A 12850-nucleotide genomic window follows, 5' to 3' on the forward strand; every position below is an offset into this window, starting at 1 on the left:
CCTCCGCAGTAGATTTGACACCCGTGGCGGGAAGACGCAGGCAAGCGAGGGAGTAAGCACTGGGTTAACACAAATAATTGAAGCAAGCCGCAACTGAGCCCGCATTCACAATGGCTATGCAACATATGGGATTCAAACCAGCGCAGTAGTGTTACATATCAATGAATGTGTTTCAATTTGAGACAGGATGTACAGACCGAAACAAGGCAAAGGTACGCTTATGCTTCATCAGCCGAATCTGGATCGGCATCAACGAGATCATCATCTCCAAACTCGACATCACTGTCCTCCAACTCAGTGCCTACTGCACTGAGTTGCGACTGGGCGTCAGGCGGCGCCGAGTGAGCGACTTCAGAGGCAGTCGCCTCAACCGTAGTGGTGTCTACATCAGTGAACTCAGCGACGGGAGCCTCGACCTTGGGCAACTTGGGTTCGGGCATCCCAGTAGTGTCAGGAGTCTTTTCTGCTTGTGTTTCCGCTGCAGAGGCTGTCGACACTGTCGGTGTTGTCATGCCAGCTGTCGGGTCGGCGGGTGTAACTGCACTAGAAGTGGAAGGAGCCAGGACGGAGCGTTGGGGGCTAGACGCGGTGATGGCTGCAGGGTGATGGGCCAAAGGCTCGTGTTGGGCCAAGGGTTCAGTTTGGGCAGGGGGCGCTTCTGTATTCGTCGGCGTAGTGTCTGACAAATTTTGGGCGAAGGATGAGTCTAAGGGTGTTGTCAGCGCCGCTGTGGGCGCGCGACCGTCCGTTGGCGCAGCAGAAGCGGAGCTGTCCTCAGCCAGTGTTGCCACAACTGCGGTGGCAGGAACGCGTACGGCAGGACTGCGCGGCTTCAGGACACCGTCCAGCATGAATAAATGATCCTGGCACGCAGCGCGAACCTGAGGCCCACCATCGGAAAATTGCAGGTGAACAAATGCGGCTCGCCAGCGAAAATAGCGCATGATCGCTGACCAACTCATGTTTGCGAGCCGATCCGATTGGAAAAGCAGAGCGAGGATGCAGCAAGAACGTCAAACCTCAATCATGACATCGAGAGTGCCTCGTTGCAGAGCTGACACAGCGGCATTTGCAAAGTCCGCCTACTCAGCAACACAACAGACACAGCCATCAGATTAGATGATCAAGGATGTTTGATGACGCAGAGAACCGCTGACAGATGTCATACCGCCCGCAAACTGCGACCTTAATTGACCAAATCAACAAAAACAAACAAACATCTAGCAAATAGGTAAAGGACGTACGCTCATTGCGGGAATAGCCACGGCGCAGCGTGCCAAAAGGCGATAGGTGGCTACTCGGACACTGCATGACCGAAACAAAAGGGGAGGGTAAGATGTGTCTGCGTGCCTGAGCCAGCGCTGTTTGTGCCATGCAACGTGCTTGGGCGGGAGCATATACGAACGTGGGGTCATCGAAAGGGATCGGTGGATGCAGGGAGCCAGCAAGCTTGCTACTGATGCGCGCATGATAACCAATCTTTTGGCTCACTTTGGTGGCAACGACTGGAGTTGCAGTCACGATCGCTTCCAAAACTGCAAATCAGCCAGCAAAAAAATTGATCAGCGGCAGGAATATATCGTATCATCCGTCTCAATGACGTCTGCCGGAGCAGCAGAGCCGCAGGTGGCGTTGACATACCTCGGAGGGCTGTCACAAAGAGCCGAGCGTTGCTGCGAGGCCGCTGACGAGTGAAGTTGATGGGTCCTGCGGATGAATTGTGGGCAGACACGGTGCGCTTGCCGCCCTTTTTCCGCTGCACCAGACCGGTGTTGATGGCTTTAGCATCCAGCGACAGCTATATTCAGCAGCCGAAACGAAAGAGAAAAGAAAAAGAAAAAAAAACCGTCAAGAGTGGCCGCGTGGAGGTGTATGGGCGCACTTGTCGCTGCAGTCTCCAGCTCTCATCAGCTTGTGCAATTACGACCTACCTCGCTGTGCTCAATGGCCGTCGAGGCTTGGCAGCAGGTCTGAACTAGCGCCGCGAGCTCTTCCGCGGCCACGGCTTCGAGCAGCATGGGGCAGCCTTGTAGGCTACGCCACACGCTATCAAGTGCCACTGCGATTACCTGTGATATAACACCAAAAGTGCCATTACGGCCATGAGACATCTGCAATCAAGGCACCCGAATCAAAAAGCCTTGGGTATCACAGACCTCGCCATCGCAGGTGGGGACGGGTAACAGTTCGGCTACGAAGATGGCTAGACTCTGTAGGCGTTATTGTCAGGTTTAGGGATAGAGATCGAGTATCAAAATAGAACAGAGAGATGAGAATGCGGCTTGCAGCGTCTAGGGGCAGCGCTGCATCGCCCGAGCGCACCGTATTCAAGCTTGGCAAGGCGCAACTCATGACTCGCAAGCACAGCATGGGTGATGCATCCGCGATAGCAGCTAGAACGTGTCCAGCGCAGGTGTGCAGCTTGGTCTACACGAGAGGTTACAAGTTGACAATTTTACATGCAGGTGAATGGGTCCACAGAGCTAGTCGTGAGCAACGCGCTGTCAAGCATGCCTTTCGACATGTGCTGTGCTGCAACACTTACAATATGATGGCTAACGAGGGTGCGGCGCAAACCAGACGCTCGCAAGGTGGCAGCTCGATGCCAGTCAACAGCAAAGATGCCCGAGAGCAGACGGCCGAGAAGGTTGGTATGCACGTCCACGCAGGAACCAGTCGGGGCTCTATTTATCGATCCAAATGACAAATGTCGGCACACACACCAGGGCGTATGTCCCTTAGACGCAGTATATTGTACAGAAAGAGGGTGGTTCGAGGCGGATGTAGCAAAGGCACACACCGTAGGAGCACGGCGACGATCGTTAATAGGCCCTGGATCAAGAGCAGCAACTCTTGGGTGCGACGTGGCTCGGCTTGGGCTAGCGGCAGCGATGCATAGTCGGGTGGCAGGTCTTGGTTGCGATGGCCGTCCACCAACCCAGGCAAAAGTTCGTTACCCATCTGATGCAATGAAAATAATCAACGTGAGGCAGGTGCTGAGACAGTCACAGGTGGCCAGAGGGAAGAACGGTGTACGTCAAGTAAGAAGCATCTGGCAGACAACTGCTTTTCAAAGGCGCATATGAGGCACGCACCTGAGTGCACACAATAACTGTTTCCTCAAGAAGAGCAGCCCAGAATGTTTGAGCGTCTTTGGAGGTAATGCAGCTGGCTGTCGCCGCAAAACATGCACTTAGCGCCTTCACGGAGAGAGAGGAAGAGCGGTTTTGTGAGCGAGCTGGAGAGAGAGCCGGAGAGACCGAGCGGGGGCTACATCAAGATGCCACGAGGAGAGCATGGCTGTGCATGAATAAGGACTTTGTCAAGCAGACGAAGCACATACGTTACTTAAGTCACGAGTACACGGGGCAAGGAAACGGCGGAGAATGAGCGCACGAACGCGGCCAGCGACGGCCTTGCTGGCTCCCGCAAAGTGGCGGCAGCATGCTGCCAGAAGCAAAAGGTGTTCTGGTATCAGGCTCGCCATGTGCGAGTCCATTGTGCGCACAAAGTCTTTGAGAAAGTTGGGCAAAACTTGCGCGCCGAGGTCGCGACGTAGTTCTTGATGCTGCCGGAAAAGAACCAGCCGAGGAAGAGCAAAAATGCTTGAGACAAGTGGCAATGATAGGAAGGAGGAGCGACGTGCTTGCGCAAACATGCATCGGGCAGAGATCGCTGCGGGCAAGGGTAAGAACAAGGACGCACCTGACTAGCCGTCGCCAAGATGTCAACGAGGACGACGCAGATATCCGTATCAAGCAGTGCGCCATGCTATACAAAAACGCGTCGCAGCGCAGTAGTGTGATGAGCAGGATGCTAATTAGTCAAGACTTATTTTTCGCGACATTTAAGCCAATGACCGCTAAAGAAAGAAAAAAAAAACCTCCGCATCATAATGAGCCTGCGCTCGTCAATGCTTCTGGATAGCCGGCAGCTCGGGACTAGATCTGAAAGCAAGAGCCATACCGAAGCAGGTCGCAGAAGCAACTTGGTCCAGTTGAGGCAATTGGTGTAAAACGTGAGTGGGTTACAGCTAATCAGCGTCGCTCGAAGCAGACGCAGACTGCCCGAGCCCGGGTTGCTTGAGGCATTAAGACTGCTATTGAGGCGTTTGCTCCAGCGGATGACAGTCGGATCCGTGCCATCGAGCTGATGTGTCGCAAGCATTCCAGAGGCGTGAGGGATGTGCCAGCCGGGTTCCACACGCCCAAGTCAGGTGCACCAAAATCAGTCATGCTGGATATACAACTATTTCATAAACTTACACGCTGTAGGAGACCATGATCCACGAGAGCTTCACAGGTGAGCGCCACCTGCATCTCTGACGGCTCGGCATCCTCGAAGCAGCGAGTCGTCAAGTCACTCAACAAAGCGGCCGCATCCATGATGGCAGTACTTGGGATATGACGCCACAATCAAGCAACCGTTTGCACGTGTACTATACTACAGCCCAACGCATACAAGGGCCTCCTATACCAGGCGTTGCTGGCACTGCCGTATTGCCCCGCTGCCGTCCGTTCCCGAACCACGCGCACGCTGACAATTGAGAGAGAGAGAGAGAGAGAGGAGAGAGAGCACGAGCCATGCGGCACGAAGCGACCATGTGATGTTTGTCAGACTTTATTTTATGTTTGACTGACAGCATCAGAATTCGAAATCAGCGCGACAAGCGCTTGGACGATGTGTTGGATTCAAAAAAGCGAGAGGGACTGAGAGGTGCTGTGCTGGTGGTTATTTAACAGAAGATGTCGCTTCAAGAATATTCCAAAGCTGCTCAAGTCCTGCTGTGCGAAATTTCGCCACACGTGTGCATTTACAATGATATACTCTCCTACTTGGCCAGCTCATCTGCGCCGATGGCTGACGAAATGGGTGTCTGCCGGTAGCACGGCGCTTCATGTTATTGGGTTGCCAGCCGTGTCGAGCCATACAACAAACGCGGACGGAAACAAGCCCTCGGCACCGGTGCGCTGAAGTTGTCCATAAAGCCATTCATCTTCGTCTGGATCTTCTTGAACTACCAGCCGCACCGTGAGATCAAGTGAGCACCGTAAAGAACACGGAAAAAAAACTTCATCTCCCTCGCGTGGTACTGACCGTCGATGATAAGGTCGCCGGCCATGAACGAAAGCTCATCCTCGGCATCACCTTCGCAGTCGTACAGCGCGCGCACACACGCTGTGCGTGCCAGCTGGATCACAGCCGAGAAGAGTTCAATAGGCAAGAAAATGAGCACACACCAGAAGCAAACCAAAAACAAAGCATCATCAAGCCTTTTGAGCCATGACCTCACCACGGCCGTGTCAGCCTCAGCTTCTTCCTCATCGTTGGCAACGTAGGGTGGCGGGCGAGGCGGTGCCAATGCTCGTTTCTAAACAAAAAAATCAAATAAAGAGGTTCGGCCGGCAGCCGGCCGAGGCCCATTCAGTCAGTCAAAAATTGATCAACGCCAGACCACAGGCTGTTGTCAAGCACAGTACTAGGGATGGCCTGCTGCTGCTGCTGCGATACGAACCGGGGGCACGGCGGCAGCAGTCTGGGGCAACGACGGCGAACTTCTGCAGAAGAGCATTCGTCAGTTTTTCGACCATTGAAACACTCGGCTAGGTAGGCGAACTCACTCTTCGGACCCCACGTCAAAAATGGGCTTGACATGCTCGACCAACAGTTCCGCTGCAATCGATGCATCAGCAAAGGGTGAGGACGGAGGCGGTGGGGAAGACTAAAGGGCTCAACACAGCCACGCCGGAGTTGCATGGTTGCAAGCCTAATCAGTCAAGGCTGAGTACGCATCGTACCAGCACGATTATAGTATTGCATATCAGCAATTGAGGAGGTCATATCGCCTTGGCCTGCCCGAAAAAGCGTTGGCCCAAAACATCGGCCTAGGTTGGCAGCTGTCATGCTGTTTGCATCACTGTGCTCAGCCACCTACGAGGCCACCAAAGCAAACATGTCCGCAAGCGCTGGGTATGTGAGCGCGGGGCCACGCGTGGAAAGCCGATGGGCATGAGGGCTAAAGCACGGCGCTTGGTGAACGAAGGAGGATCGTACTTTATGCAGGTGCAGAAATAAGAGCTTGGCCACGCTTCGGTTGAGGGGCGGTAACCGTTGAACTGCCACTTTGAGGTTTGGGACAAGTTCATTCACGTCCTGGGAGCCTAATATGATGACGCAGCAGTTGTGCCGTGGTTTAAAAACACAGAATCTCCATCCACAGTACCACCAAAACACGAGGTCTGGCAGACTGCGTACCAGATGCGATGGCTTTGACAAACAATGGCGTCAATGCCGTTGTCATGAGCGGCTCCTCGAGCTCACGCAAATAATGCTTCAAAGCACTTGCACACGAGGCAATGTCAACCTCTTGCAGATTGACAGCCTTGCCTCGTTCGATGGCCGAGTTGACGAGGCGCGTATACACGGACGTCTGGCCTGGGATGCGATAGATACCCTGCTCAGTCAACCCGTCCCGCTCAATCTGTGACATGAGCCGTTGTATAAAGCTGACAGCTTGTGGTGTCAACTCAAACTTTTCTATCCTGCAATTGCAGTCAGCAAAAAGACAGATTTATCATCAGTATGATCGCGAAAGAAGTTCAACATGAAAATCCAGGCAAGCCCTTGGGCTGAACTCACGCTTGTTTGACCTTGCGGCGTCGAATGGTTTTGGTTGGTGACAAGCCTATGACACGGGGCAGCAGACAAAAACGGTTATTTCCATCAGACCATGGACAAAGAGGAGAAGGTGGCATGCAACGTCCGGTAGCATGTTGGGCCGGAGAACAAATCACGATTTTTTTTTTTTTTTTTGGGGGGGGGGGGGGGGGGGCAGCCACGCACCGCCCATGGCTGCGATCCACTTTTGTCGAGCCGTGGCGTTCAGGGCCTGAAGCATGAAGGCATTGCCTTGTCGGTTGTGTACTTCGAAGCAGTTTTTGCGATCCGTATCACTGCTATAGCGTTGCACACAGCTATCGATCTGCATCTCCTCAATCTGTGTCTAGAGGCGTATAAGCATCATGTTCATTCAAAGTGACGACAATCATGTACAGGGGTCAACGGGTAGGCCCGGTGTGGTGGAAAAAGGCAAACGGGGTCAGCAGCAGCCGGAGAGGTGCGGATTGAGAGGAAGGGAATCAAGTTGCATCGCCATGAGCGATGCAGACAGCATTTAGCAGCGCGGGTCACAAAAGGCAAGGATGCATACATTGCTCGCTACGTCGAAGAGTTTCATCATTTGAGAGGGGCGGTCATAGGTGGCATAGACTCTAACCCAGGATGCAGTCAGACCACCTACAGATATCAGGCATGTTGGGACAGGAGCCATGCCGTGAGCTGTAGCTGTGGCCATGGGGGCGGTGGGCAAACAGGAGGGCATGACAAGCTGTCGAGCCAATCAGACCTTTGCGATGCCAGTAAAGGTAGCCGGTTATGAGAGTGCCTTCGGGGTGGACATCCTCAAAGCCGCCTTGTAACACTTGTTGCTCTATGGCGCGCATAAGCTGGCTCGGGGTCGACAGGTTGAGTCCAGTCGGAAATGAGTCATGGATGGCCGAGGCATTGGAGGCAAGACAAGGCGGATGATGCAGTTTGAGACGAAAGGGCCCTTGAACAGCCGTACCGCTTGTCGATCAGTTTGACGCCTGTCTTGATTGGACCGAAGTCGACTTAGGGCCTCGTCGTGTGTGTTTTGGTGCAGTTGCAGCTGATCGTCGTGGGCACGGAGCTGATCAAGACAGCCTTCGTGGTACGCGGTGATGTGGCGGACGTACATTAGAATCTACGCATGGGGCCCACCAGGCACATGGATTGGTCAAATTAATCTTGGTACAGGATGGCACTGAAGAGTCCAAAAGAGGGGCGATGGTGCGGATCCAAGGCAAGGGTGCGCAGGTGTACAAACTTCCTGAGAGATGACCTGTACCCGCTGGTCCACCCATTCTTCCATGTGCTGTGAGAAGTCAAAGCCTGCCAGCATGAGACGGGCACGCGCCCTTGATTGTTCAGTGGTGTCAGTGTCCTGTGGTGTGTGTGTGTGTGTGTGTGTGTGTGACGGATACAGAACGGATTTGCACCACGGAATAAGGGAGTGAGATGCCGATTCACGCTGTCAACCACTTGCATCGCATCTCACGAGACACGCGAGGTAGGCTGGAAGGGACAGCCAAGTGGGAGTTTACGTGTCGGCGCACCTGCGCATGGCCGCCGTGGCGACGGCTGATTTGCTTGTCAATGTCCTTGTAGTAAGCTTCCTCGCGCTTCTCAAAGTCATCAAGAAGAGTCTGCCGGTATGGAAGCAAGTGCCATTAGCCATAGGCAGCTCGGCAACACGGCAACACGGCAATGCGCACATGACGCCAGCTGTGCTGCATGAGGACAGGCTGGTTTCGATTGACTCACCTGAGCCTTGCCGATGTAAGTGTCCTTGAAGTCTTGCAGGTGCTTGCACATTCGCTCAAGTCCAGCCGCCTGGCCACCCACAGCAGGTACCCTTGTTGTGTCAATGCGCGCTCACGATCAAGCATGCGGCTGGTGCACCAGCGTGCCGGTTTGCGGATTAGACCAGTCACTGGGAAGCTTACCAGATTGCGCTTGCGTTCAGCCAGCTCATGGATGACGGAAAATCCCATGGCAATGGCATTGCCTGGGAAGGTGCCAGGTCGAAGAAGAAGATGAGTCACACAGCTCGGCGGGGATCAGTTGGCAACCGCGGTTCAGAGCCGTGAGACAGGCCCTAAGGCACACCTAAGAGCTGCAGGTTTTCAGCCAAGCGGTCGTCATCGGGGGTGGGTAGTGCTACCAGCTTGGCAAACGTTTGCTCCAATGTGTCAGCCAACTTGGCTGAGGATGCGGCCTCGTCTGCAAGCGAAAGCAAGGTGACAGCGATCAATGGAGTGGGCGGGCGTGGGAGCCAGAGTGGGGTGCATACAGTCCAAGCTCCCCTTTGGACGAGATGCATTACTGCAGTTGCACCACAAAGGCCGGCAGACGCTACTGGCACCGGGTCCCACCAAGCGCAACTCACTCTCATTGGCTTGTTTGTGAGCGGTCGCATGGCGCTCGAGCTTGTGCAGGATCGTCCCGAAATCCTTGAGCTCTTTGAGCTCGCGCCGAAACTCCTGCTTGACCGCCGGACCCTCGGCAGGAAAGGTCGCCTGCGCCTCCACCTGATCCATGCTAACCAGATCAAAGAGGTCCCTGCCAAAGCACCCCCAGCCCACGAACGCGGCCACGAATCCGACCCCTCGCCACCTAGCAGCTCAACCTGCGGACGCGAATCTCTCAGTCGCCGCTGGTGAGATGAAGATGAATGAGAGAGAGATGAATGAGAGAGAGAGAGAGAGAGAGAGAGAGAGAGTGAGAGAGAGACAGAGAGAGAGACAGAGAGAGAAAGAGAGACAGAGAGAGAGAGAGAGAGAGATGAATTGGCTTGGTCGGTTTGAGAAAGAGAGAAATAAAGAGCAAAGAAGACACAAAGGAAAGAGAGAGAGAGAGAGAGAAATGAATTGGTTGAATTGGTTTTAGAGAGAGAGAGCGCGCAACAGCAACAAAATTGACTGACAACGAAATTTTAAATCTGACATCAATTAATTGTCAGATAAATTACAGCGACGTTTGTCAGATAAAGTGTCACAGTCACCGCGTGGCCGCTGGCTCACTTTTCGCCTCTAGACTTGGGGGACGCTTGAGCTCGGGCAGACCGGAGTTCGAGACCAAGATCATGGTAAGGGCGCCTGGAAAACGTGTGCCTTGGTTAAATGGCGGGACGGATGTGCGCACATGCCCTTGTCTTTCCTCTGCAACGCGTGGCCCCTTCATCATGCTCTCCGTGGACGCTTGCGAGGTAGCTGCGACGCCAGGTGCGCGAGCGCCGCGAGTTCCTGTACCGCAAGTCGGTCGAGGACAAGGACAAGGCCATTCACGAGAAGAAGCAGCGTCTCAAAGCAGCTCTTGACGGTGAGGGAATTCAAGACTGGGGCCTGGTCTTAGCCTTTTCACGACACGGGGGTCCTCAACGTGGTCCACCCGTGTGTCGCTTATGCTAACTAACGATCGGCCTTGTTACCTGGGGGCTCGGCAACTGTAGCTGGCAAGTCCATCCCGTCAGACCTGCGCGGCGAAGCAGCAGAGTTGCAAAAGAAGCTCGACTACGATGACCAGAACACCAATTGTACGCCTGCCGCCGCATCGCTCAGTTTAGCCATCTGCTCTCCTCCACTGCCACCGCGTGGCTGCTCAGCCTCCGTATCGCGGTCTCGCACTTGTTTTCGAGCCTCACGTCTTGGTCAATCTCCGTCTGTTTCATGGCAATGCAGCCTACAAGGATGTTCGCGATGACGAGTACCGCTGGGCCGGTTCCAAGGATCCCAAGGTCATGTTGACAACGTCTCGTGACCCCAGCAGCCGCCTTAAGCAATTCGCCAAGGTCAGCGGCATGCTACCTGCAGAGCCTCGTGCGCTGATAAATTATCAAGAAACTGGATTCTCACATGTCATGCTTGGGTTTGCGCTCGGCTGGGCCTGCTGGCTTGGTTGCACCAGGAGCTCAAGTTGATCTTTCCCAACTCTCAACGGCTCAATCGTGGTGGTCATGTCATGTCGGAGGTTTGTCCGGCTTTGCCTCGTGTTTGCGGCCATGCACTAGGCATGGGTGCGGCATTCTTGTGCATTTATAGCCTGCCAGGGAACCGCCACAAGGCATCCAGTCTCACCTGCAAACTACCGTTTACTTTCTGCCCCTCTTCTGCTTCTTTTTTTTTTTTTTTTTTTTTTTAAGATGGTGGACGTGTGCCGTGCCAATGACGTGACTGATCTTGTCATTGTTCACGAGCATCGTGGCCAGCCTGGTACGTGCAATTTCTCCTTGAAACTAACTGCTCATGTGCTTTTTGTTGTGTGCAATTTGCGTGTTTCCTTTTTTTACCACATGCTCACATTGCATGACCTTGTTGGCACTGCGGGTTGCTGCGGGTTGCTGTGCGTTGTGCTCAACCAATGGTGAACAGACGGTTTGATTGTGTCCCATCTTCCTTATGGACCTACGGCATACTTTCAGCTGGCCAATGTGGTGATGCGTCACGACATTCCAAACGCAGGCACCATGTCCGAGGCCTTTCCGCACTTGATCTTCCATGGCTTTAGCACCGCCTTGGGCGAACGTGCGACCTCCATTTTGAAATACCTCTTTCCTGTGCCAAAGGATGAGAGCAAGCGAGTCATCACCTTTGCCAACGACGCCGATTTCATCTCCTTCCGGTGCGGTGATGCACGTGCAACATCTTGTGCCCGTATTCGGAATGCAAGCGTGGGTCTGAAGCTCATGACGTGCACACCACGCGCCTTTGACTGCAGGCATCACGTGTACACCAAAAAGGGCAAGGAGGTTGAGCTGGCGGAGATTGGCCCTCGTTTTGAGATGAAGCGTACGTGGAAGCTTTGGCAGCTTTGTCCCGCATGGGTGTATTTTTTTCCTTTTGGTCGCCTTGGCACAGGTGCAACCTCGACGTGCTGCTCACGTACCTGCCTGCATGCTGCATTTGCACGCCTATGTTCCGCTCTTCTGGCACTAGTGTATCAAATCTCCCTGGGCACGGCCGATCAGCCTGATGCTGACAAGGAATGGGTCTCCAAGCCGTACCTTCACACCGCCAAGAAGAAAAAATACTTGTAACCGGGTCCTCTGCACAGTATCATGAGAATGTTTTCCTTTGTCGCCTTGAATCTTGTCCTTGGTTTGACTTTTGTGCCCTGAGGGCACCCTGCTCGTGTTCAAGGCCGTTGTTGTCTTGCCCTCTGTTCCTCTTCCCACGACCGCGGGGGTGGTAGACATCGACGCCCGTTTCCGTTATTGTCACTGCGTTCACCCCTTTCATATCCAACACAGTCTGCCACCGTGATCCAAAATCTACATCCCCACGCGCACCCCAGTCCCGTTTGCTACCATCTGTCATCCACCGTTCCAAGTGTCAGCGTGTCATCTTTTGTTACAAGCAACCACAGCCAAACCTCCCCCCCTCCTAACCGTCCAACGGCATGGGCTGTTTTATCAGCACAACAATAACTTCACAAAATGCCGCAATAACATTGACCAGGACCAAGACGTTTGTTAAAGCCTGCGACATCTGCTCATCGATCAGCACCATCAAGTCGGCTCAAGGTCCAAAACACCCAGACACTTTTTTGTTTTGGGTGGTGGCTACTCCCCATTTTCCGTTACCTCCGGTGCTCCTCTGCTCCTGCTACTGTGCTGCCGCCTGTCTGCCGCCCCCGCCGCCGCCGCTGCTGCTGCTGCTGCTGTGGCGTGGCGCTTGTGGGATCCAACAACACACCATTGGATGGATCGATAGCATTTCCGATATTGACATTCTCTGTCCTCTCGAGTGTGGGGTGGTTTTAGACTTCAGCAGCCTGGTCAAGCCCCTTGCTTCCAGTGCAGGCTTTGAAAACTCGGTCTCCGAACAAGGCGGCGAGACACCGCTCTCCAGATATCGTTCAAGCCTTCATTCTGGCCTTGATGAGCCACCGATCTTTGATTTCCACGGGACGGTGCAAAACAGCTCATCTCAACCACGCACACGCTCTGGCCTTGTGTGCTGTATGATTCCAGGCACAGGTCCAAGTACGATTCAATGTATGATTCCACGCACGAACAAGCAGACGCCATGCCTCAGTCTACCGTGCAGCCAGCAGCGGTCCCTGAGGATGGTTCCCTGAGCGATGTCAAAGTCGCTCTGCTGGATAATGTCATGCGCACGCAGCGTCACATGTCAGACGACAGGCTGCGGATCCTGGCTCACACAGAGGTGGAGCACCTCAAGAGCGCCCCACAGGTGAAAGACAATCGCCG

The 12850-nt window shown here is 54.1% G+C and overlaps 2 protein-coding genes across 2 annotated transcripts; one reads left to right on the plus strand and one right to left on the minus strand.

Moving 5' to 3' along the window:
* Window positions 1-218: 218 nt before the first annotated feature.
* MONBRDRAFT_30761 (uncharacterized protein) lies at window positions 219-9179 on the minus strand (the record flags this gene model as incomplete). The annotated part of the gene is made up of 34 exons (XM_001742507.1): window positions 219-881; window positions 1020-1082; window positions 1245-1305; window positions 1406-1535; window positions 1642-1798; window positions 1932-2069; window positions 2157-2210; window positions 2323-2427; window positions 2546-2684; window positions 2801-2961; window positions 3096-3270; window positions 3509-3675; window positions 3706-3771; window positions 3967-4149; window positions 4266-4395; window positions 4542-4635; window positions 5098-5191; window positions 5294-5371; window positions 5516-5558; window positions 5622-5673; window positions 5799-5931; window positions 6055-6161; window positions 6256-6542; window positions 6640-6685; window positions 6844-7003; window positions 7211-7296; window positions 7406-7505; window positions 7625-7783; window positions 7928-8023; window positions 8196-8285; window positions 8404-8472; window positions 8586-8647; window positions 8749-8862; window positions 9029-9179. 34 exons carry the CDS (start codon window positions 9177-9179, stop codon window positions 219-221), a joined length of 4413 nt encoding a protein of 1470 aa, XP_001742559.1.
* A 495-nt stretch (window positions 9180-9674) lies between these two features.
* On the plus strand, window positions 9675-11753 carry MONBRDRAFT_19050 (uncharacterized protein). Its single transcript, XM_001742053.1, has 9 exons — window positions 9675-9727; window positions 9852-9960; window positions 10091-10174; window positions 10320-10429; window positions 10546-10608; window positions 10781-10850; window positions 11010-11259; window positions 11356-11426; window positions 11574-11753. The coding sequence occupies exons 1-9, from the start codon at window positions 9725-9727 to the stop codon at window positions 11672-11674; spliced, it is 861 nt and encodes a 286-aa protein (XP_001742105.1). The 5' UTR covers window positions 9675-9724; the 3' UTR covers window positions 11675-11753.
* Window positions 11754-12850: the final 1097 nt, after the last annotated feature.

This window comes from Monosiga brevicollis, genomic scaffold, assembly GCF_000002865.3.
Source record: "Monosiga brevicollis MX1 MONBRscaffold_2 genomic scaffold, whole genome shotgun sequence".
NCBI lineage: Eukaryota > Choanoflagellata > Craspedida > Salpingoecidae > Monosiga > Monosiga brevicollis.

What these genes read in the sequence shown, in the direction of transcription:
- MONBRDRAFT_19050 (XM_001742053.1), top strand. An exon ending in GTGGTCATGTCATGTCGGAG is followed by an intron (nt 10,609 to 10,780) that starts GTTTGTCCGGCT and finishes TTTTTTTTTAAG; the next exon opens with ATGGTGGACGTGTGCCGTGC. An exon ending in CGAGCATCGTGGCCAGCCTG is followed by an intron (nt 10,851 to 11,009) that starts GTACGTGCAATT and finishes AATGGTGAACAG; the next exon opens with ACGGTTTGATTGTGTCCCAT.